Source organism: Electrophorus electricus, chromosome 23 (assembly GCF_041902795.1).
Source record: "Electrophorus electricus isolate QZ-2024a chromosome 23, ASM4190279v1, whole genome shotgun sequence".
Taxonomy (NCBI): Eukaryota; Metazoa; Chordata; class Actinopteri; order Gymnotiformes; family Gymnotidae; genus Electrophorus; species Electrophorus electricus.
This window is the reverse complement of record NC_137519.1, coordinates 5,931,286-5,955,000: the sequence shown is the minus strand read 5'-3', so window position 1 is coordinate 5,955,000 and position 23,715 is coordinate 5,931,286. Positions and strand designations below refer to the sequence as shown.

Sequence of the window (23,715 nt, the reverse complement as noted above, 5' to 3'; positions counted from 1 at the left end):
CCCTTTGTGTAAGTTCGTACTTGTATGTTGTGTTTTTTTCACGGTGTGTCCCGAGAGCCAAAGAGCGAGGTGCAGGACGCACAGACTCCATCGATGTGGACAAACATTTATTAACACACAAAGACAATGCACTCACATACAACATCAACGATGAACGCGAAAACATTTAACAATGACGATGCTAACATTAACATCAACAACGACCAACGATTCTGCACACTATTAAGAGGGTTTAAATACATACAAACAAGGTGCAGGTATGTGCAGGCGTGGTTACAGACAAACAAAACCCTCCCACTGCACGCTGCGGGCCAAACCACGTGATTAGTGAGAGGCGAGCGTTCCGTTACAGTTCTCGACTTCTACTTTCGTTTACATTAAACATTGATTCGCTTGCATCCTGCCTCATCACACTTAAACAAGGTTAGGACCTATTTTATATTCTTTATCCAAGACCATCCAGGGTAATTGTCTTATTATATCAATATACAGTATAAAATATGTTGTTATATAATTCAGATTAGACATTTTGAGTTCATTTCAACGGTTACGCAAAAAAGGAGATTGACCATCAGCAGTTATGCATGTGCATACATGTGGAGTATTAATTTGTTTTAGCCTATTATTAGTAGAATATTAAAGCATATAAAAAATTCAGCAGACTGTGCATGCACATTAAAAACACACTGTAGCCACCTCTAGACAACTCTTTGCTACCTCTGGGACTCCCCAGTTAAAACGTCCTAGAACCGCCTCTGCATGAAGGTGTGGTGTGCTGTGATAGCCACAAAGGAATACAATACAGTTTAATACAATTAAAATATTCAGTATGGAACTTTGTACAATTTTGAATACACACACACACACACACACACACACACACACACACACACACACACACACACACACACACACACACTAATATTAAAAATCTTCAGTTTAGATGTGCAGGTAAAATCTGGGATTTTTCTGAAGTAGCTTTTCACATATTTTGGCTATACCCACCTGTTAAAATTAATATAGTTTCTCCCCTATTCAAGTTCCCACAAATGTACATCATTGTGTGTATATATACACGGGATAACATGATGAATATCCGATGCCAATAGAACACCATTAGAGCTTCATATCTTTACTCTCTTCACACCAGCCAACCACAACATCGCGAGCTCATCAGGTAGGCACCTCTTTTTGGTGGGGACACGACACTTCCAGGAGGCTCAACAGTGAGATCTGGTGTCTCAGTCTCACCCCCTCCAAGCTCCCTTTAAACCAAGCTCTACCTCTTAAACACTGTGCCACTCACAAAGACACACACGTCTTAAACACCGTGCCACTAATAAACACAGCTGCACTTCTTAAACACTGTGCTAATATTACTGTAAAAACCATGATGGCCTTTCCGGTGACTAAGGCCATACCCAGCCCCACTGGCACCATTAATGCGTGCTCAGTGCTGCCAGTTCCACTTGGCTATTACCTTTAAGCATTCTCTAACACCAATCCACCCTGGGCTGCCTAGTGACTAAAGCTGGCACCATCAATGCCTCCTCAATGCCACCAGTTCCATCTGGATCTACCACTTTACACCATGACATGACAGCCTCATCCATTCTGCCTTTATGGGGCATTACCCCAACCAGACTGAGCTCTCCTTATCCACAACCACTGACTAGCCCTTTCAGCTACTTCTGACAACTCCTTCACAGCTACTGCCAAATCTGTGCCGAACTGCACAAGTTATAATGTGGCAGACTTTGTGACAAATCCCCTAACACCTGTCTCTACTGGTCTTATATGTGCCTCCCACCTGCGTTCTCTCACCTCAGACACTGCATCTTCAAATGAAACTGTAAGCTCTCAAAATTAATGCATCCGGGGTTTTTTTTGTTTTTTGTTTTTTTTATGAGTACCACACCATGTCCAGCCTCAGCGAGGTTAACACAGTACATTGTGGGACCTGTAGTTTTTTTATTTACATCAACAAACAATTTCCAGTCTCGTCCTTCACCCCATCTACCAATATTTAAAGCCAATGCTCATTCTCCAACATGCTCCACTTCTCATACAAACCTAATCGCTTTATTTGAAATTCCACTCAGCAATCTCTAGACATTTACTATCAAACACTCTAACACTCTTAAGATCTTGATTGTGTCTCCACATGTGACAAACTAAACTTAGACGCTGATAAAATATGCTTCAGCGTGCCAAACCCCACACATAATTTACACTTAGGGTCTTGGCCTACCCACTGTCCATTGTCAAAGCAATAGCATGCGTGCCCAAAAAACAAAGTAAAACATAAAGGAAATATTCAAAGTTTACCTGCCAGTAACATGAGCATTGCTGCTACCGTAATATTTCCTGATGTTCGGAAAGACATGTTTCACACACTGGTTCACACTGGTCACACAGAAGTGAAACTTCCAGCTTCAGTAAGTAATAACTTTAGGCTAAATGCTAAATTTAAGCCTTACATGAAGGTCTCTGCTACTTTCTTGTCTTCCCGAGTATAACGGGCGTGACCTCAGTCCTGCTCCTCCTCACCCATCCTACACTTGGAAGATGTTGTGATCTTGCTTACTGTCAAACAGCAAAGACACGGAAGGTGTGTTGTGCATTTAGCAGAGCATTTGTTCATCACACCTCCCCCTTCTAGCTTATAACCTCTTCCTTTTTCTGTTCTCAAGATCACAAAACTCATTCAAGTGTGAGAAACCTTTTTTCCTTTTTGTTTTTCTACTCATTTGCTTTGTTTGTTTGTTTACTGATAAGTTAAAGATGTACTAGTCTGCCCTGGTATCAGGCTTGGCCTTTCCTGTGTCCTGCATCATCTGTTACACCAGATGCCACATCTATCACTCCTGTCAAAGTCCCTGAGGTCAGGTTTGAGTTTGATCAGACTGACTGGTAATGGAATTCTGGGTATTTCTTCTACAGATTGACCATAAATTATATCTTTGGTTGTCATGGCTGCCCAGAGCTCGTAGTCCAGACTTTCCTATAGCAGAAGCTGTGAGTATATTTAGGTCAAATATCATCAAACAGGAGCTCAGCAGCCATATAGATGAGAGGGGAGAATGCAGTGTGACATTTGTAAAACTTTAGTGTTAACCACATGCCCAACTCGTATCAGTCAAACATGCAGAGCTGCTGTAGTGAACATTTAGGTGAAGATACAAGAATTTTTATTTTATGTTATGTTCACTATGGTGAGTAAATAAAGTTTGAAACCACTTTTTCTATTGTAGCCACTTAATTTGAAGAAATAGGAGATGAAATATAAAATATAAATGAAATATAAAATCCAGAGTTTGTTGTTTCCAGATTTTCTTTTGTAAACTGTTTTTGAAGTAAGTAGTAAAACAAGCAATATAAAGACCTTAATCAGCCACAGCGGGGCGACAGTGGACTCAGGAAACTGTACTGAACACTAGAAAGCAACACAGCACAATGAGTCACAGCAAGTGAAGTCAGAGCATTTCATGACAACAGAGTTTATGTTGAATTCATAGAGACAGAGAAACCCCCAAAGAATTAATTAATTGTGTCAGGAATCGATATTTCTGAAAGTAATCTTTTATAGCGGGTTAAAACACATATTCTTTGGAACTGTGACCATCCTTTTAGTCTCTCAATTTTGCTTAAAAATGCAGTGATGCTGTAAACCTGTCAGAAATGCCAGTAGCCTACCCAGTGTGTACTGCAGGTAATGCATCATTTATTCATACGTCACTGTGTAGCCTTTAGCCCACAGGACAGGAAATGTGACAGTGATGTACTTCATCCCCAGTGTACTGGTGTAGTGATGCTTGTTGAAATTACATATAATTTGATTTAGTGGCTGTGTAATACTTTCTCATGTATTACTAAATTTGAACACGTTTTTTTCTCTGCTGGTTACACATGTGATAAACAAAACAAACAATAAAAAGTAGGCTCCGGTTACTGGATCTTTTTAACCCAACTTACTTCTATATATAGTTATTACATCGTGTATTGAGTCTTTTTATATAGAATTACACCTTTACATGTTCTTTCTTCAGAAATATACTAAATACATATATTAATGCATTATAATTTCTTAGATGTCTCTGTACATCATATTCTATGAGAATACGTAAATAAACAAGAACCACGTGGTGGCCCAAACTACACGGACACTGAGGAGGGGGACCGTTACACTTTGTAACAGTATGCGAGTAATTAATGAAGCAAACTGACTTTATTCACTTTAAGTTTGTCTGTGCTGGCAGACTCAGGAAACAGATATTGACTTCTCACTACCACAATGTTACATACGTCCTGTAGGTCATACTCTGAAATGTCCTCTAATATGTCCTGTAGGGCATGGTCTACAATGTCTTTTTATATACTGTAGTGTATGTCCTCTACTGTGTTCTGCAGTGCATGCCCTAAAACACTTTCTCATATGATCTAATACATACTCCACTATGTCCTATAGTGCCTACTCTGAAATATCCTCTAATACGTCCTGTAGTGCCGACTCTGAAATGTCCTCTAGTCCACAATCTAGTAGGTCCTCTCTCATGTCAACTAGGAGAGCACACCTCAGGGAAGAAATAATTGGATCTCAGTGTATGCATATTTATACCTTGTGTGTGAGGGTTTGTGTGCATATGTGTGTATTGGACTGCTCTCTTGCAGTCTGCCTTTTCTTAAGGCTATTACATTGGTAATGTAAAGATTTGAGGGTTGAGTTTGTCTTCTCTTTTGTATTTAGCCCTCTGCTCTTCTGTCTGAGAGCTCCACTCACAGCCTTTGAGTTTGTCGGCTTGGACTCGTCACAGTTATTTCATCATATTTGGGCATCTTACTAATTCTGAAGGTTTTACTGTGTTTTTCAGTACAGTCTAGAAACAACTTCACTTGTTTTCCTAAACTCCCTGTTAGAACGCGACACACACGTACGCACACACACATCTGATATGTCTGTCCGGCTAAACAGAGTGCCCTGTGTAGGGCATGAGCTAATTGCTTTTACAGCTTATGTAGTGCACTATTTGTTTAACTGGGAGCTGTTTGGGATGCAGCTATATTGAGCCAAATTCTTGACAACACAAAGTCAATGAGGTCAAATCTGGACGCTTCTGTTGCATATTACAGCAGACTATATGAGTACATGCCCACAAAGCAATGTTTAAGAAACATACTGGACTAGAATACTGAACATGAACTGTGTGCACATCACCCACTTTGGTAGGCCTCTGCTGGGGCGTGTCTGGGTTTGGGTGTCCTAGTAGGGAATCCCTGGAGGATGCAAGGCCTCTCCACAGAGAGGAAAGCCTGGCTTTTCTGCTTTAGACACCTGCAGCAGTTGAGATGAGAACAGAAGGTTAGCCTTGAGCTTGGCTCACTATAAAGACATGCCAGCCTCCCACACACATACTCATGATGGATTTTATACACACACACACACACACACACACATATTCATATATATGTTGTGTGTGAGTGTGCACACGTGTTTTCATTAATGCATGTATGTGTGTGTGTGTTGGAGCCTTTTCATCTGTGTGTTTTCTTTTTCTTTCTGTGTGTGTTGGTTTAGGGAGTGTGTTTATATGTTTGACTTCATTTGTGCATGTGTGTGTGTGTGTGTGGGTTGGGGGGGGGTGCTTGTGTCTAAATTCCTGTGCTAAATCCTGGGTTCCTGTAGAGGAGTGTGAAATCTTGACCTGTTTTTTTTTCTTTCTTTTTTTTTGAATAACAATGAAACATGGCTGATTGGTCAGAATCAGTGATAAGAACCCTGCACTGATTGGTCAGGATCATTCATGTGAACACCTCATTGATTGGTCCGTAATTGTTTGTGTACAAACTGCACAATACGTGGGTTTATGTATGCTTAAAACATATATGATATCACTGTGTGTCCAGTGTGAAAGTATACTCCTATCATGATGTCACTGTGTCTCCATTGTAAGAGTATACTCCAAACATACTCTCATGCAAACAGAAACTAGATGAGGAAGGATGACACCATTTAAAAACCTCTTTAAATGAGAACAGTGCAGCATCTGCTTGGTAATACTGTTTAATGTGTCTCCTTAGAGTCTCACACACACACACACTCCTAACAGACACCCACACTTGCTCTAAGTAACTTCCTCGACAGGGACGAACATTTAATAACAAACGACAACATGAACAAGAAACGATTGACGTTTAACGAACACGATACACAAGGATACAGCTAACAAACACGTTACATTTAGACATTACATCTACAATGACCAACCACGCCGCACACCCTGACGTGAGTTTAAATACACACAGACGAAACGAGGTGTAGGTGTGTGCAGGCGTGGCCACAAACGAAAGTCCTCCTACTGCACGTGGCCGGCCGAACCACGTGACTCGCGGGAGGTGAGCGTTCCGTGACACTTTTATTTATCATAAATTAAAAATGATTAGATATTGTAAAATGTAAATGTATTGCAAATTGTTAAATGTAAAATTGTGTAATGTTTATGGCACTTCTGGTAACTAAACTCACACAGAAAAGGGAAGGAAACTAGAATTGCATCATTAACGATTATATTAGAAGATATTCTAGACATTAACCCAAACCCCCGACACACTATTCCCCACTCACATACACCAAGTCAGAAAAGGGTAAGAAGCATCCACAACAGAATGTAATTCTCTATTATAATTTATAATTAATCCAGTGTGATTTACATAAATGTCTAAAGAGTAGAAGGCAAAACAAAACCCAAAAAACCCACATTGAGAATCTCAAAGAATTCGTAACCTAAATGTCAAATGGCCTGACGTGTACGCAGGCGCAGAGCTTCTTTGCTGGGCTAAAGAGTTTGAAGAAATCTCTCCCTCAATCTCTCACTCTCTTTGTCTTCCTGTCTTTCTTTTCTCTCTCTCTCTCCCCCTCTCTCATTTTTCAGCTCTCAGGAAACATTTCGGTCATATTTTCTGTGCCACATTTCTATGATGTACAATATCATTGGTGTAGCCTCATTACAATATCTATCTGATTGTCATGTGTAACTTACTGGCTTGTATGACCATAATCTTTGTGTTACCGTGAGCTCATGTGAAGCTCAGCTCTTTAGACAGAATTGTGTCATGTAAATTCTTTTGACATGTAAGACAGTTTTCTTACAACCAGCAATATTTTTATTTATCGCTGACACGGAACTCATCCAACATGCTGTGCACATTTGCTAGTTCATACCCTAAATTAGGTTAGCTGATCAGGAAATCTCAGATAGAGCAGGCTCTTTTACCAATAAGGAACCTTTTACGTTGGTTACACTTATTCTCAGAATTTACTGTAGAGTATGCTCTTCCTGTCCACACTAAGAAATGTTTCTCATGTATTTTCATGTATTGCTGTGCACTCTTTGTGCACTTGTGCAAAGGACATAGATTATAGAAAACTGTGGGCTTGACATAGAGAAACACAGAAGATCTAAAACTGACAAACACAGAAGATCTAAAACTGCTTTCTGTTTTTCTCTGTCTTGTAGCTCCATCCTCCCCAAATAGTTTTTTCTATTTGTAACACATAAATTGTTACTCCAGGCAGGTGTCAGAGATATGAAATGGGGAGAAGGGAGGGTGTGTGTGTGTGTGTGTGTGTGTGTGTGTGTGTGTGTGTGTGTGTGTGTGCGTGTGCGTGTGCGTGTGCGTGTGCGTGTGCGTGTGTGCATGCAAGGCAAAATCATAGAAGGGATGGAGAGGCTTCCACACTGAGAGTACAGGAGAGCAGCCAACAGTAGCGCATTAAAGTGTACGTTTCTGTATAAAGGGTCAGAAATGCTCATTTTAGACATTTATGTTGAAAAGTAAAGCAGCTGAATAAAACTCTAAGGCATATCACATGAAAATGTGTAGACAGTTTTCTTACATTTGGCTTGAAGCTGTATTTTGAATGGACAGATATTTGTGACATAATGTTTTGTCATAAAATCTTTTATGAACATATTCTGACTGTGTTTTCAATAAAAAATCATTTTATTTGTAGTTTGACCGTGTTTTTAGCCTGTTTTGGTTAGAAACAGCTTTTTGGCCCCTCGGCAGTGAGCTATGATGACATTTTATTGTAAAAGCTCAGCTTGTTTAAAATATGTACAAAACATGATGGGTTTCTTCACACACAAATTTATTAAGTATAGTCATTTCTGCATATAGGAAAACAGCCAGAAATGGCATGCTTGCCAATTTTTATACTTTAATATATTTAATAAGTTTAACACACCTTAAACCTTCGTTCTGTTTCTGGTATCGATTGTTGGTATGAAGCAGAGGGATAAATAAATACAGAATCAAAACCCCATTAAAATAACTTCTTTGCAGTACAAAAGACTGTTTTACAAGCTGCTTCAGAGTAATAACCCTGATAACTGAGTATAACTTTCTTCTTAATAATTATTAAAAAACCGCTAGCCAAACCCTCACCTTTAAGTGGATAAATGATTCCGAATTTGCAATGAATATGAATTATGCATTAAAATTAATTCATTTGTTCATTTTTTTTTAAATTTATACCGTCAGATCAGATGGAAGTATGGATTTTAAATGTGGAATTCTCTCCCTGAGCATCCTGCTGTTAATTCCAGGTAGGATCACTTTGACTTCACTCAGTTGTGAGTAGTTTAAAAGTAGCATAAAGAGTACAATAACTAGAATAACAATTTAAGAATACAAATGCTCAGAATCGTAATGCAGGCAGAAGACACTTTGCAGTGTCAGACTGGATAAACTGAACTTATATAGGTGAACACATGAGGGATAACTAGACACAGGGGAGGTTAGGGTTAGGGTTAGGTTTAGGGTTGGTTAGGGTTAGGTTTAGGTTAGGTTTAAGCTTAATCAAGTGATCTGGAATGAACTAGGGGCTTGTGGGTAGTGTAGTATGCATTGGGCTGAGTCCGAGTGGAAGGCGTTACATAAACATCTTTATAACTGACAAGAAATGAAAGAAAGACTCTTTATAGACACATGAGAGCAACAATAAACATAGTGGCCGTTCCCAGGATTTAGAACAAGGATGAACGAGATGGAGATGCAGGCAAAACACCCACTGAATGTCTCATCAGTCACCAAATCTGCTTATGTGACACTGATCCCATTAAAGTACCATAAAATACAGACTGGTATAGCACACAGTGTGTGCATCACCAACCACCAGCCACATGAACACTGTGATCAAAAATTAATAATGTGCAGCATCATTAATTGTTGAAAACTCATAGTGAACTGACCTTCAGTGATGAAGATAATTTTGGTTACACCAGTGAGCAAAAAGAGAAGCGATTTTGCAGAACCAGAAGGGGCAGATTGACTGGGTTTTTTGCTCTTAGAATTCAATATAAGATTTATATTTTGTAGCAGGGTCAGATATTTGTGTTTCTGGGGTTTCAGTTTCTCTGGGTGGCACTTTCAGTGTGGCATGCACTCCTCAAACCATCTGTGCTCTGCAGGAGTCGAAGGTGCACCTGATGTTCTCATACTCACACATCGACAATCATAATGACAGAGTGCTGCTTTAAATTATATCATTTAATGGCTTGTTATCATTTCAGGTGTTTTTAGTAAGACATGTTGGAGTGTAACATACACAGACAGAAGAATGTGTGCTGTAGAGGGATCATCAGTGGAGCTTCCCTGCACTTACTCATATCCCAGTGATGAGAAAGTTGAACACACATTCTGGTATTATGTTCGTCCAAATGAGGATCCACAGGATCTGAGTCAGGAAGAGGAGTTTACTGGTCGAGTGGAGTATGTTGGAGATGCAGAGAAAAACTGCACTCTGAGAATCAGAGAACTGAGAAAGAGTGATTCTGGAGAATATCGCTTTAGATTCAGCACTAGTACTGAAAGAGGGAAATTCTCTGGTAAACCAGGAGTCATTGTGAATGTTACAGGTACCTGCTCACACCAGCTGTTACAGGTTTAACATCACATTACAGTTACAAACACTACATAAATGATTAAACAAAGATGAAATAAAAAGTCCATATCAAACATTTGATGTTTTCAGATGGATATATTGTATTATTAAGTAGCTCAAGAAACACATTCTGTAAGTTTTTATATACAGATCTGCAGGTGAAAGTGAGTCCCACCCCAAGATCAGAGGGACAGACGGTAACACTGGGCTGCAGCACCATCTGCACTTTGCCCAACAACCCCACCTACATCTGGTACAAGAACAGACAGCCTGTAACCAACAAACCCACCAAACACAACAAACTCTACCTGGAGTTGGCAGAGGGTGAGGGTGGACTCCAGTATTCCTGTGCTTTAGGAGGTAACACAATTCTGTAGAGTCCAGCATGCTGTGAAAGTTTATAACTCTTCATTAACCTTGAAATATACGTTACTAAAATTGATTCATAGCTCCACAGTAATTTAAAAATGTTCCACAATGATATAACTAAGCTATTTCAGAATAATGTAATAGATGTATCTGGTTGGGCATGACTCCCCTTCCATCCTCAAGCACCTTCACCTTCTCCTGAAGTAGTTTTCCACATCCCTCTCACTGTCCCTGTAGTCTAGTTGGGAAAGCAGTGAGCTCTATTCCTCCACCCCTTCACTTTGAATCCCATCTCAGTTGTTTGGTTTTCTTTTTAATGATCTTTTACGACCTTTTCCACTCCCCTTCCTTGCTCCACTCTACATGTGCAGTTTGGTCTGTCCACACTCGACCATCACGGACGCAACATGTCAGGGTTACTCTATCAGCCTGCTGCCCCCTTACAAAATCATTAAAACGTGTTTTTTTTGTTTGGTTGGTTTTTTGTGGGGTTTTTTTGTGATTCACTGTGAGCTGATATATCCAAAGACAAAGTCAATTATCAATATATTTTGTTAAATGTTATATAATCTTGCCTTGTTAAAATACATTGTGTGGCTCCTGCTTTATCTCTGTAGGTCCAGAGGAGAGTACAATGTCAAAGCATGTCACAGTGGGAGTGGCAGTCTGTCTGGCTCTAATACTCATCACAGGAGCTCTGTGGATGTGGTGTGTCAAGATTAATATGTGAACATAAAAAAATGCCTGAAAATGACTGTCAATTTAATGCTGACTGTTACACAGTTTAAACTCTGTTTGTTGTGTGTGTCTCAGTAAGAGAAACTACAGCTCAGCTACAAACCTGCCTCAGGTCAAAGGTTCCTGCACTGTGTGCATGAGTGTGAGTGTGTGTGTTACAAACCTGTGTAGGCAGGGTCCATGACAGAAATGTATGTAATGGATGAATCAGTGTTAAATGACAACTGTGTCATAAGTGTGTGTGTGCATTTGCGAGTATGAGAGCTAAGGCTGTTTTCTCAGATTGTTTATTTACTTTTCAGCCTGATACAGGTTCTCACTTTGATACATATGCCACCTTGAATCCTGCAACCATGACCTTACTGCAACTTATGACACTTACTTCAGAGTAAGTTTCCAATTACTGCACTCTGTGTGTGTGTGTGTGGGGGGGGGGGGGTGATCCAGGGCAGTAGTGGATTTGTATATTTGTATTTTTCTATGATGACTCCTTTCAGCATCAATCCCTGCTGAGAGGAGCCCTTGCAGCAGATCTTACAGAGATCTTACAGAGACACCAGAGAAACACGTCCGACTAGACTCACCATAGACTTAAAGGAGTCTCACTAACAGTGTGAATCTAGCTATATTACATTCAAGCAAATTGTAATCTGTCTCCTTTAAGGGCAGAGTTTTGATGTTTTGAGTTATCGGGTATTATAATGAGTCAGGATGCCTAAAAACCTATAATTCTCAGACACATGAACAAAAGCAAAGCCATATACTAAAACAGAATGCAAATTTAAACAGTAACTTCACTAAATCAAATATTTTTCTTGTTCCTGATGTTATTGTTTACTTTATGCCCTCCCTGTGCTACAGAACAAAACATTTTCCTCCCTGTAGCCATTTAACAAAACACATTTTATGATTTCCCCCCATTAGGTTACCTATTGCATTTGTAAAACAATCAGCAGTCATAAATGTATTTATAATTGCTGCTTAAGTGCATAAATGTGTTTACACTTTATATGTCTTTTTGCACTCATTTTATTTGTTCAGCATTTAAGGTTAAACAAAAGGCAACTTGTGTATAAAATTATGCAAGGTTTTGATTTCTTTTGTGGGGTATTGTTAATGCAAATACAATTAATGTGCTTTAATGCATAGACATTTAATGTGTGTTTTGTGTGTATGTTGGTGGGGGGATTACATCACCAAGTGACAGGAAGACAGAGCTCTTGACTGATTATGACACTCTCCATATACACACACACACACACACACACGCAGCTTGTGCCAATCAGGTTTACATTGTCATTTCTGGAATGAGATGCTGTCCTGGTCCAAAACACAACAGTACAGCAGCACAGTACACAGGACTATGTAAGTGTGAATGCACAACACAATGGTACAGCAGTTTCTGTTGACAATCTCTGTAATGTTCAACACCCAAGTAGTCACTTATGGGTTCAAGTAGAATATTCTAGTTCACCATCATGTGCATAGAGTAACACAGTTAAATAAGAAAGAAATGTCCAACAAACCACATATCCCAGTGATCTCACAGTCACTAAAGCCTTCTGGTATTACCATTGGCCTGTGAGGGAGCCACAGGAGCTGAGTCTGAGTAGTTTGTTGGTTGAGTGGGGTATGTTGAGGATAAAGAGAGAAGCTGCACTCTGGCACAATGGAAAAAAGTCTTAGAAAGAGTGAATCTGGAGAATAATAAGGAAGGTGGGAAATTTCCCCTGGTTTACTATAAAGTAGTAAGTGTTCCTGAATTATAATCCTTTTATTTTACCTGAAATAACATTTCTAACTTACTGTCATTGGCCTCTGATAAACTGTGTCAGTGTATTTACCAGCGCAAGCTAACAGTAAGCTTTGATATGCTTCTTTGAAATCATCAACTAGATACCAACAATTCATAAAATGCATTAAAATTAGGCTCCCTGTAATTTGATTCTAGCCCTCATTTTGAGCCTGCAGAGAAACGTCTTGTGAAACTCAAAATTCCCTAGAAATAAATAATATGTTTAACCTTGTAATAAATTGCAGTCCAGAATTTAGAATTAAGTGCCATTTCAACGATCACTTATAGAATTGTAACTGTGAGCGGTAAGTAGGCGGACGCATGTGCAGAGAAGAGCGAGATTTTTTAAGGGCAAATCCAGAGTCGTAGTAGTCCATAGTCATAGAGCCAACACAGAGAATCCGAGAATACATGATAAATAGAAACAAAAGTTCACGATATCAAACAAGGTAGGAAGTAACACACGGAGGTAAGGAAAAACAAACGGCTAGAATCACAAACGGACTTTCATGTACACTTACAGAAACATACACGGAGGCGCCGATAAACAATGAACAGACTAGACAGCCAATACAAATACGAGCTTTCAGCGAACAGCCAAGAGATCGGAAACGAGACAGGGTTTAAATACATGAACTAATAAACACTAAACCAGACACAGGGGTAAGTCATGAACAGCGAAAAGAAAAACGACTGGAAATGAGGAACAGGTGAAACTAAAGACAGGCACCGAAAAACAGACTAGGAGCGGAGAAAACCAAACTTAAGGAACGGAAACGAAACTAGGAAGTAAAACAATAACCAAGACAGGGAAACAATAGAAACATGGACGCTAGGAGGGACCAACCGTGACAATAATATTTGCTGAGGTGTGTTCACTTATGGTCTTTTCTTAAATGTATGTTAGCGGCTATCAGTGTACTTTGGGCCTTTAATAATACGTTTCAACAAGTTCGCTCTTTTGTGTATTGTTTACATTCACAGTAGCATAGCAGACATCTCTTAAAATCTCAATGAAATCAAATTATATCAAATAAAAAGGTATTGTACATGGAGCATAAAGGTGAAGTGTGGCTAAGACTGCTAGGCCACCTCTTACCAGGCAAAGAGCAGCTCACAGGTTCTACTGTGCTCATTGTACAGTGTTTTGGCAAAAGATTAGGCTGCTATTTCGGGTAGAGCTGCCTCTCAGATCTCTTTTCTCCAAAGACTCAAGATGCATCCATCCTTCAACCACTCAGCAAGGTTACCCAGCTCTTGGGATTCATCTGCCTTCCTCTTTCTAGTTGCCTTGTTTTTCAGTAAGAAAAGCCTTATTAAAGATAGCGTTCAGCCTTCAGTTGGTCGTATACTTTCCAAAACATTATTGACATTTCCTGAAACTCAATGAAGAATAAAATTAAATTATTCTTGGTGGGTGAAATGCTAATAGCGATAAAATGATTGAAGAATTGGGAAATTTGACCCCACAGGGTATACAAGTAGTGAGGAATCTTTGCAAACTCTCTGAATTCAATTTTAAAGTGCACAATGACAATATTACTCAAACTCTATAGTTATACTTGAGAATGTCACGGAACGCTCTTCTCCCGCGAGTCACGTGGGTTGGCCCGGAACGTGAAGTGGGAGGTTGTTAGTGGCCACACCTGCACCTTGTTTTGTTTATGTATTTAAACCTTCGTCGTGGTGTGCACGATTGTTGGTCATTGTGGGTGTAACGTTTTGACTTGATGTTCCTTTCGTCATTGATAAACGTATTCGTGTTTGTCGCATGTGTTTATTGTTGACCGTTTCATGTTTGTGTTTATCGTTTGTAATGTTTGTGAGTGCCGCTATCGTTCTATATTTATATGTAAATAAATGTATGTGCCAGTCGCTGGAATCTGTGCGTCCTGCCCCTCGCTCTGCGCCAATCGGGCCACCACGCGGTACAGAGAAGCAATGCTTTTGTTAGACCATGTTAGTCTACATGACTCTAAGAATCTGATGCAGGCTTTTGTTTTCTTATCAGTTGACTATTGTAACTTACTGTTTACTAGTTTGCCAAAAAAAAGACAATTGATAAGTTACAGTTTGTCCAGAAGACAACCACCAGATTGCTAACAGCAAAACACATGAGACAGCACATCACACTCATTCTAGCTTCAGTACACTGGCTTCCAGTCTATTTTAGGTTAGATTTTAATGTACTAGTACTGGTTTTTAAAGCAACACATGGATTGGAACATGAAGAGATGATCCAACCGTGAACCTGTAAAATGACTTAATACACTATGTTTTCAATCAGTTAAATGTAATGATCTACATGCTTTAAAATCTGCAATAGCATGACTGACTCACTGGGATGCAGCAGTGTGTCTGCTAAAGTTTACAGTAGCATACGGAACACTGTCTTCTGAAGTATGAGGAGGAAGTCTGCTGGTGGTGCATGGAGATGCTTTCTGTGTGTGGGAACGTGGAAAATAAACACTGGAGTAGTCAACATCATATTGAGCACCTGAAGATGTTTTCCTTTTTGGGTCAAAGGCCATGGTCAGGGCTGAGACATCATCATATACAGGACCAGAAAAAACCTGGGGGGGGCAGAATGAGAGAGAGAGGAGATCAGTATGAGAATTACATTATATGTGATCATGTCACATGATCTTCCTATCCCTCAACCCAAACAGACCTACCTGTTGTCCACTCTCCCCAGAACTCCTGTGGTCTGTAGCTGAGCTGTAGTTTCTCTTCCTGAGACACACACAACAAACAGAGTTTAAACTGTGTAACAGTCAGCATTAAATTGACAGTCATTTTCAGGCATTTTTTTATGTTCACATATTAATCTTGACACACCACATCCACAGAGCTCCTGTGATGAGTATTAGAGCCAGACAGACTGCCACTCCCACTGTGACATGCTTTGACACTGTACTCTCCTCTGGACCTACAGAGATAAAGCAGTAGCCACACAATGTATTTTAACAAGGCAAGATTATATAACATTTAACAAAATATATTGATAATTGATTTTGTCTTTGGATATATCAGCTCACAGTGAATCACAAAAAAAAACCCACAAAAAAAAAAAACACGTTTTAATGATTTTGTAAGGGGGCAGCAGGCTGATAGAGTAACCCTGACATGTTGCATCCGTGATGGTCGAGTGTGGACAGACCAAACTGCACATGTAGAGTGGAGCAAGGAAGGGGAGTGGAAAAGGTCGTAAAAGATCATTAAAAAGAAAACCAAACAACTGAGATGGGATTCAAAGTGAAGGGGTGGAGGAATAGAGCTCACTGCTTTCCCGACTAGACTACAGGGACAGTGAGAGGGATGTGGAAAACTACTTCAGGAGAAGGTGAAGGTGCTTGAGGATGGAAGGGGAGTCTTGCCCAACCAGATACATCTATTACATTATTCTGAAATAGCTTAGTTATATCATTGTGGAACATTTTTAAATTACTGTGGAGCTATGAATCAATTTTAGTAACGTATATTTCAAGGTTAATGAAGAGTTATAAACTTTCACAGCATGCTGGACTCTACAGAATTGTGTTACCTCCTAAAGCACAGGAATACTGGAGTCCACCCTCACCCTCTGCCAACTCCAGGTAGAGTTTGTTGTGTTTGGTGGGTTTGTTGGTTACAGGCTGTCTGTTCTTGTACCAGATGTAGGTGGGGTTGTTGGGCAAAGTGCAGATGGTGCTGCAGCCCAGTGTTACCGTCTGTCCCTCTGATCTTGGGGTGGGACTCACTTTCACCTGCAGATCTGTATATAAAAACTTACAGAATGTGTTTCTTGAGCTACTTAATAATACAATATATCCATCTGAAAACATCAAATGTTTGATATGGACTTTTTATTTCATCTTTGTTTAATCATTTATGTAGTGTTTGTAACTGTAATGTGATGTTAAACCTGTAACAGCTGGTGTGAGCAGGTACCTGTAACATTCACAATGACTCCTGGTTTACCAGAGAATTTCCCTCTTTCAGTACTAGTGCTGAATCTAAAGCGATATTCTCCAGAATCACTCTTTCTCAGTTCTCTGATTCTCAGAGTGCAGTTTTTCTCTTCATCTCCAACATACTCCACTCGACCAGTAAACTGCTCTTCCTGACTCAGGTCCTGTGGATCCTCATTTGGACGAACATAATACCAGAATGTGTGTTCAACTTTCTCATCAATTGGATATGAGTAAGTGCAGGGAAGCTCCACTGATGATCCCTCCACAGAACACACTCTTCTGTCTGTGTATGTCACACTCCAACATGTCTTACTAAAAACACCTGAAATGATAACAAGCCATTAAATGATATAATTTAAAGCAGCACTCTGTCATTATGAAAGTCTTGGTTTCATCTGTATTTTATTCTTGAAGAAAGTCCCTTTCAAAGCCTCAATGCCTTTATTAACACCATCATGAGTCAGTGTGAGATTTCCCCCCTTTGACCTCCCAGGCTTCATCAGCTTCTTGACCTTTAACCTCTTCCCCTTCTGCCTGTGATTATGAAGGGAGCAACACTTTAACCCTATAAATCAATTTTTAGCAAATTAAGTCATCCGACTACCAGTTTGTAATTGTAAAATCACAGTGTCCATTAACTAAATACTGAGGAGAAATTCACACTCACACACTGGAGGGGAGAGTATATCATTAAAGCCATGGACTGAGCAGGAGTAACTGCCTTCATCACTGCTGGATAAATAATGGACTCTGTTGCCCTCTGTGAATTTGTTTGTATATTGTCCGTTCTTGTACCAGTAGTAACGCTCCGGGATACTGGTGAGGGTACAGGAAGTGCTGCAGGTGAGACCCTTTTGCAATCCATAGGCAGGGGCCACTCTCACCTGCAGATCTAAATAGTTATAACTTAAAAGATTAGACAAAAATAACTAAACAGTAACTTAACAGGTTGCTACAATAGCCCCTTTATTACCTGTAACTGTTAGATTGACTGCTGTGGAGCTGTGATATTTCTCTCCTGTATTTGTAAAGAGCATGAGGTGATATTCCCCTGAGTCTCTCTCTCTCAGGTCTGTTATTGTAAGAGTTGAGCTGGACCTCGTGGTCTCAGTGTAATTCACACGTCCTGCGTAGTCTGAGTCTAATGCTAAATCCTCTGGATGTTCTTCATTCCTCCATTTAGCTTTCTGTTTGGGGCTGAACCAGAAGACTGTTGTGGTGTCGATGTGTGAGTAAGAGCACATCAGCTCCACCTTTGACTCCCGCAGAGCACAGATGGTCTGAGAAGTGCATGCCACACTGAAAGTGCCACCCAGAGAAACTGAAACCCCAGAAACACAAATATCTGACCATGCTACAAAATATAAATCTTATATTGAATTCTAAGAGCAAAAAACCCAGTCAATCTGCCCCTTCTGGTTCTGCAAAATCGCTTCTCTTTTTGCTCACTGGTGTAACCAAACTTATCTTCATCACTGAAGGTCAGTTCACTATGAGTTTTCAACAATTAATGATGCTGCACATTATTATTTTTTGATCACAGTGTTCATGTGGCTGGTGGTTGGTGATGCACACACTGTGTGCTATACCAGTCTGTATTTTATGGTACTTTAATGGGATCAGTGTCACATAAGCAGATTTGGTGACTGATGAGACATTCAGTGGGTGTTTTGCCTGCATCTCCATCTCGTTCATCCTTGTTCTAAATCCTGGGAACGGCCACTATGTTTATTGTTGCTCTCATGTGTCTATAAAGAGTCTTTCTTTCATTTCTTGTCAGTTATAAAGATGTTTATGTAACGCCTTCCACTCGGACTCAGCCCAATGCATACTACACTACCCACAAGCCCCTAGTTCATTCCAGATCACTTGATTAAGCTTAAACCTAACCTAAACCTAACCCTAACCAACCCTAAACCTAACCCTAACCCTAACCTCCCCTGTGTCTAGTTATCCCTCATGTGTTCACCTATATAAGTTCAGTTTATCCAGTCTGACACTGCAAAGTGTCTTCTGCCTGCATTACGATTCTGAGCATTTGTATTCTTAAATTGTTATTCTAGTTATTGTACTCTTTATGCTACTTTTAAACTACTCACAACTGAGTGAAGTCAAAGTGATCCTACCTGGAATTAACAGCAGGATGCTCAGGGAGAGAATTCCTTCCTGTGGACAGGAAGAGCATACTCTACAGTAAATTCTGAGAATAAGTGTAACCAACGTAAAAGGTTCCTTATTGGTAAAAGAGCCTGCTCTATCTGAGATTTCCTGATCAGCTAACCTAATTTAGGGTATGAACTAGCAAATGTGCACAGCATGTTGGATGAGTTCCGTGTCAGCGATAAATAAAAATATTGCTGGTTGTAAGAAAACTGTCTTACATGTCAAAAGAATTTACATGACACAATTCTGTCTAAAGAGCTGAGCTTCACATGAGCTCACGGTAACACAAAGATTATGGTCATACAAGCCAGTAAGTTACACATGACAATCAGATAGATATTGTAATGAGGCTACACCAATGATATTGTACATCATAGAAATGTGGCACAGAAAATATGACCGAAATGTTTCCTGAGAGCTGAAAAATGAGAGAGGGGGAGAGAGAGAGAGAAAAGAAAGACAGGAAGACAAAGAGAGTGAGAGATTGAGGGAGAGATTTCTTCAAACTCTTTAGCCCAGCAAAGAAGCTCTGCGCCTGCGTACACGTCAGGCCATTTGACATTTAGGTTACGAATTCTTTGAGATTCTCAATGTGGGTTTTTTGGGTTTTGTTTTGCCTTCTACTCTTTAGACATTTATGTAAATCACACTGGATTAATTATAAATTATAATAGAGAATTACATTCTGTTGTGGATGCTTCTTACCCTTTTCTGACTTGGTGTATGTGAGTGGGGAATAGTGTGTCGGGGGTTTGGGTTAATGTCTAGAATATCTTCTAATATAATCGTTAATGATGCAATTCTAGTTTCCTTCCCTTTTCTGTGTGAGTTTAGTTACCAGAAGTGCCATAAACATTACACAATTTTACATTTAACAATTTGCAATACATTTACATTTTACAATATCTAATCATTTTTAATTTATGATAAATAAAAGTGTCACGGAACGCTCACCTCCCGCGAGTCACGTGGTTCGGCCGGCCACGTGCAGTAGGAGGACTTTCGTTTGTGGCCACGCCTGCACACACCTACACCTCGTTTCGTCTGTGTGTATTTAAACTCACGTCAGGGTGTGCGGCGTGGTTGGTCATTGTAGATGTAATGTCTAAATGTAACGTGTTTGTTAGCTGTATCCTTGTGTCTTCTGCCTGCATTACGATTCTGAGCATTTGTATTCTTAAATTGTTATTCTAGTTATTGTACTCATTATGCTACTTTTAAACTACTCACAACTGAGTGAAGTCAAAGTGATCCTACCTGGAATTAACAGCAGGATGCTCAGGGAGAGAATTCCACATTTAAAATCCATACTTCCATCTGATCTGACGGTATAAATTAAAAAAAAAAAAGAACAAATGAATTAATTTTAATGCATAATTCATATTCATTGCAAATTCGGAATCATTTATCCACTTAAAGGTGAGGGTTTGGCTAGCGGTTTTTTAATAATTATTAAGAAGAAAGTTATACTCAGTTATCAGGGTTATTACTCTGAAGCAGCTTGTAAAACAGTCTTTTGTACTGCAAAGAAGTTATTTTAATGGGGTTTTGATTCTGTATTTATTTATCCCTCTGCTTCATACCAACAATCGATACCAGAAACAGGTGTGAACGAAGGTTTAAGGTGTGTTAAACTTATTAAATATATTAAAGTATAAAAATTGGCAAGCATGCCATTTCTGGCTGTTTTCCTATATGCAGAAATGACTATACTTAATAAATTTGTGTGTGAAGAAACCCATCATGTTTTGTACATATTTTAAACAAGCTGAGCTTTTACAATAAAATGTCATCATAGCTCACTGCCGAGGGGCCAAAAAGCTGTTTCTAACCAAAACAGGCTAAAAACACGGTCAAACTACAAATAAAATGATTTTTTATTGAAAACACAGTCAGAATATGTTCATAAAAGATTTTATGACAAAACATTATGTCACAAATATCTGTCCATTCAAAATACAGCTTCAAGCCAAATGTAAGAAAACTGTCTACACATTTTCATGTGATATGCCTTAGAGTTTTATTCAGCTGCTTTACTTTTCAACATAAATGTCTAAAATGAGCATTTCTGACCCTTTATACAGAAACGTACACTTTAATGCGCTACTGTTGGCTGCTCTCTTGTACTCTCAGTGTGGAAGCCTCTCCATCCCTTCTATGATTTTGCCTTGCATGCACACACGCACACGCACACGCACACGCACACACACACACACACACACACACACACACACACAAACACACACACACACCCTCCCTTCTCCCCATTTCATATCTCTGACACCTGCCTGGAGTAACAATTTATGTGTTACAAATAGAAAAAACTATTTGGGGAGGATGGAGCTACAAGACAGAGAAAAACAGAAAGCAGTTTTAGATCTTCTGTGTTTGTCAGTTTTAGATCTTCTGTGTTTGTCAGTTTTAGATCTTCTGTGTTTCTCTATGTCAAGCCCACAGTTTTCTATAATCTATGTCCTTTGCACAAGTGCACAAAGAGTGCACAACAATACATGAAAATACATGAGAAACAAATCACAAAAGCCACACTATTCTTCTGCCGGTTTACTGTATTTTACCATTTCTTCACACAGTTCAATATATTGTAGTTCAGAAAAGAAGAATATACAATCAATAACAAATACTGAAATCCCGAGTCAATATATTCATTATACATATTAATTTGCACATTTTTCTCTGCCTTTAAGTATCAGAAGTCTACTTTTGGCCTGGTCTAGCCATGCAATCCACTGCATTTAGCCATAGATCATCAACATCACACTGAATACATGATAACAGGGCACGAACTAAAAGCACCTGGGTAAGTTGTTGCTGAAATGACCACCAGTGACAACTGAAATCTCTTCAGTGAGACCTTCATCTATATTTTCCCTACATACATGCACATTTCAATGTATAACCACTTTTGTATCAATCGTAACAAGGCTGCACACCAAACACTGAGTAAACGTAATAGAATCAAAAATCAGAATAATCTGTCTTTAAATATTTCAAGTGTATATTTTAATTTGTGTGTTAAAATGCTACATATTTCCATACACAGTTTGAACAGATTATCTAAATGTCTGCAAAAAAAGAGAACTGAATTGCTAACATATTACAGAATAAAATGTCCGTGCGATGCTTTACTTATTCAGAACATGATTGTCGCCAAAAGTTTAAAAAAGTACTGAAGCTGTCACCATCAGTCCCTTCAATCTTCCGTGTTCTGTGTTTTGCCTGTCTTGTGTTTTTTAGTTCCATGCCATAGTTTCTTTTTCTCCGCCGCTCGTTTGATTTTCCACACCTGTCCCTCGTTAAGTTCGCGTATTTACACCCTGTCTGGATGCCAGTGTTCGTGGTTCATTTGAATGAGTGAATGTCGATTTTGTATGGTTGTGTTAGTTTGTACTCCGTATTTCCTAGATTTTGTGTTTCCATAACCTGCTTCCCCGTTTGCTTTCGTGCCTCCGTGTGTTTGTTTTTTTTAGTCGTGTATCCTCGTACTCCCCGTGTCGGCTCTTTGACACTGGATTGCCTTAGCGACTGATTTTGGATTTGCCCTGAATAATTCTCGCTCTTCTCTGCTAATGCGTCCGCCTCCTTACCGCTCAACGTTACAGAAGCCCATGAGAGGAACACCATCACTTGCTGGATTGGCCAAGGTCTCATCGGCAAAACGCAATTTACCATGAAGCTCTACACCAAGTAACGCTGAAGTTATTAAAAGAAATATAAGAGTAGGCATTTCTTAGTGTGGACAGGAAGAAAATCCTCTACAGTAAATTCTGAGAATAAGTGTAACCATCGTAAAAGGTTCCTTATTGGTAAAAGAGCCTGCTCTATCTGAGATTTCCTGATCAGCTAACCTAATTTAGGTTATGAACTAGCAAATGTGCACAGCATTGGATGAACTGTTGGATGAGTTCCGTGTCAGCGATAAATAAAAAATATTGCTGGTTGTAAGAACTTTTACATGTAAAAAGAATTTACATGACACAATTCTGTCTAAAGAGCTGAGCTTCACATGAGCTCACGGTAACACAAAGATTATGGTCATACAAGCCAGTAAGTTACACATGACAATCAGATAGATATTGTAATGAGGCTACACCAATGATATTGTACACCATAGAAATGTGGCACAAAAAATGTGACCGAAATATTTCCTGAGAACTGAAAAATGAGAGAGGGGGGGAGAGAGAGAGAAAAGAAAGACAGGAAGACAAAGAGTGAGAGATTGAGGGAGAGATTTCTTCAAACTCTTTAGCCCAGCAAAGAAGCTCTGCGCCTACGTCCACGTCAGGCCATTTGACATTTAGGTTACGAATTCTTTAAGATTCTCAATGTGGGTTTTTTTTGGGGGGGGGTTGCCTTCTACTCTTTAGACGTTTATGTAAATCACACTGGATTAATTATAAATTATAATACAGATGAATGTACTTACCTTCTGTTGTGGCTGCTTCTTACCCTTTTCTGACTTGGTGTATGTGAGTGGGGAAGAGTGTGTCGGGGGTTTGGGTGAATGTAGAATATTTTCTAATGTAATCATTAATTATGTAATTCTAGTTTCCTTCCCTTTCCTGTGTGAGTTTAGTTACCAGAAGTGCAAAAAACATTATGCAATTTTACAATTTGCATATCTAATCATTTTAATTTATGATAAATAATAGTATATAAATATGCAAACATTTCATATGTTCAAACATGTCATATTTGTAATCTTATGCTAAAGCTATAGGACGCATGATACATTT

General features: G+C 39.3%; 3 protein-coding genes across 6 annotated transcripts in view; 1 reads left to right on the top strand and 2 right to left on the bottom strand.

The window, feature by feature from the left end:
• The window catches only part of LOC118240429 (B-cell receptor CD22-like), an 18,874-nt gene extending 16,269 nt beyond the window's left edge, over positions 1-2,605 (bottom strand). For 3 of the 4 annotated variants that reach the window (XM_035520759.2, XM_081706294.1, XM_081706296.1), the window contains exon 1: positions 2,329-2,468. In XM_035520759.2, coding sequence (XP_035376652.1) covers positions 2,329-2,386 — 58 coding nt within the window. In that variant the 5' untranslated portion in view covers positions 2,387-2,468. The other variant, XM_081706295.1, reaches the window with a different exon arrangement.
• Positions 2,606-7,796: 5,191 nt separating this feature from the next.
• On the top strand, positions 7,797-11,628 carry LOC118240481 (sialoadhesin-like). The gene is made up of 6 exons (XM_081706551.1): positions 7,797-8,606; positions 9,573-9,917; positions 10,094-10,303; positions 10,930-11,020; positions 11,126-11,192; positions 11,548-11,628. The coding sequence occupies exons 1-6, from the start codon at positions 8,555-8,557 to the stop codon at positions 11,626-11,628; spliced, it is 846 nt and encodes a 281-aa protein (XP_081562677.1). The 5' UTR covers positions 7,797-8,554.
• Positions 11,629-12,822: 1,194 nt separating this feature from the next.
• On the bottom strand, positions 12,823-23,484 carry LOC113569143 (uncharacterized). Its single transcript, XM_081706303.1, has 11 exons — positions 23,406-23,484; positions 20,219-20,283; positions 17,772-18,119; positions 17,466-17,690; positions 17,238-17,363; positions 16,776-17,120; positions 16,390-16,599; positions 15,684-15,774; positions 15,521-15,578; positions 15,343-15,418; positions 12,823-14,135 (listed from the first exon to the last, which is right to left on the bottom strand). The coding sequence occupies exons 2-11, from the start codon at positions 20,268-20,270 to the stop codon at positions 14,128-14,130; spliced, it is 1,539 nt and encodes a 512-aa protein (XP_081562429.1). The 5' UTR covers positions 20,271-20,283; positions 23,406-23,484; the 3' UTR covers positions 12,823-14,127.
• Between the last annotated feature and the right edge of the window lie 231 nt (positions 23,485-23,715).

Excerpts from the sequence above, each read along its gene's own strand:
- LOC118240481 (XM_081706551.1), top strand. The coding sequence starts at position 8,555 with ATGGATTTTAAATGTGGAATTCTCTCCCTGAGCATCCTGCTGTTAATT. Across the intron at positions 8,607-9,572 it reads CATCCTGCTGTTAATTCCAG|GTGTTTTTAGTAAGACATGT; the intron begins GTAGGATCACTT and ends TTATCATTTCAG. Across the intron at positions 9,918-10,093 it reads AGTCATTGTGAATGTTACAG|ATCTGCAGGTGAAAGTGAGT; the intron begins GTACCTGCTCAC and ends TTTTATATACAG.
- LOC113569143 (XM_081706303.1), bottom strand. The coding sequence starts at position 20,270 with ATGGATTTTAAATGTGGAATTCTCTCCCTGAGCATCCTGCTGTTAATT. Across the intron at positions 18,120-20,218 it reads CATCCTGCTGTTAATTCCAG|TTTCTCTGGGTGGCACTTTC; the intron begins GTAGGATCACTT and ends CTGGGGTTTCAG. Across the intron at positions 17,691-17,771 it reads AGTCAATCTAACAGTTACAG|ATCTGCAGGTGAGAGTGGCC; the intron begins GTAATAAAGGGG and ends ATAACTATTTAG.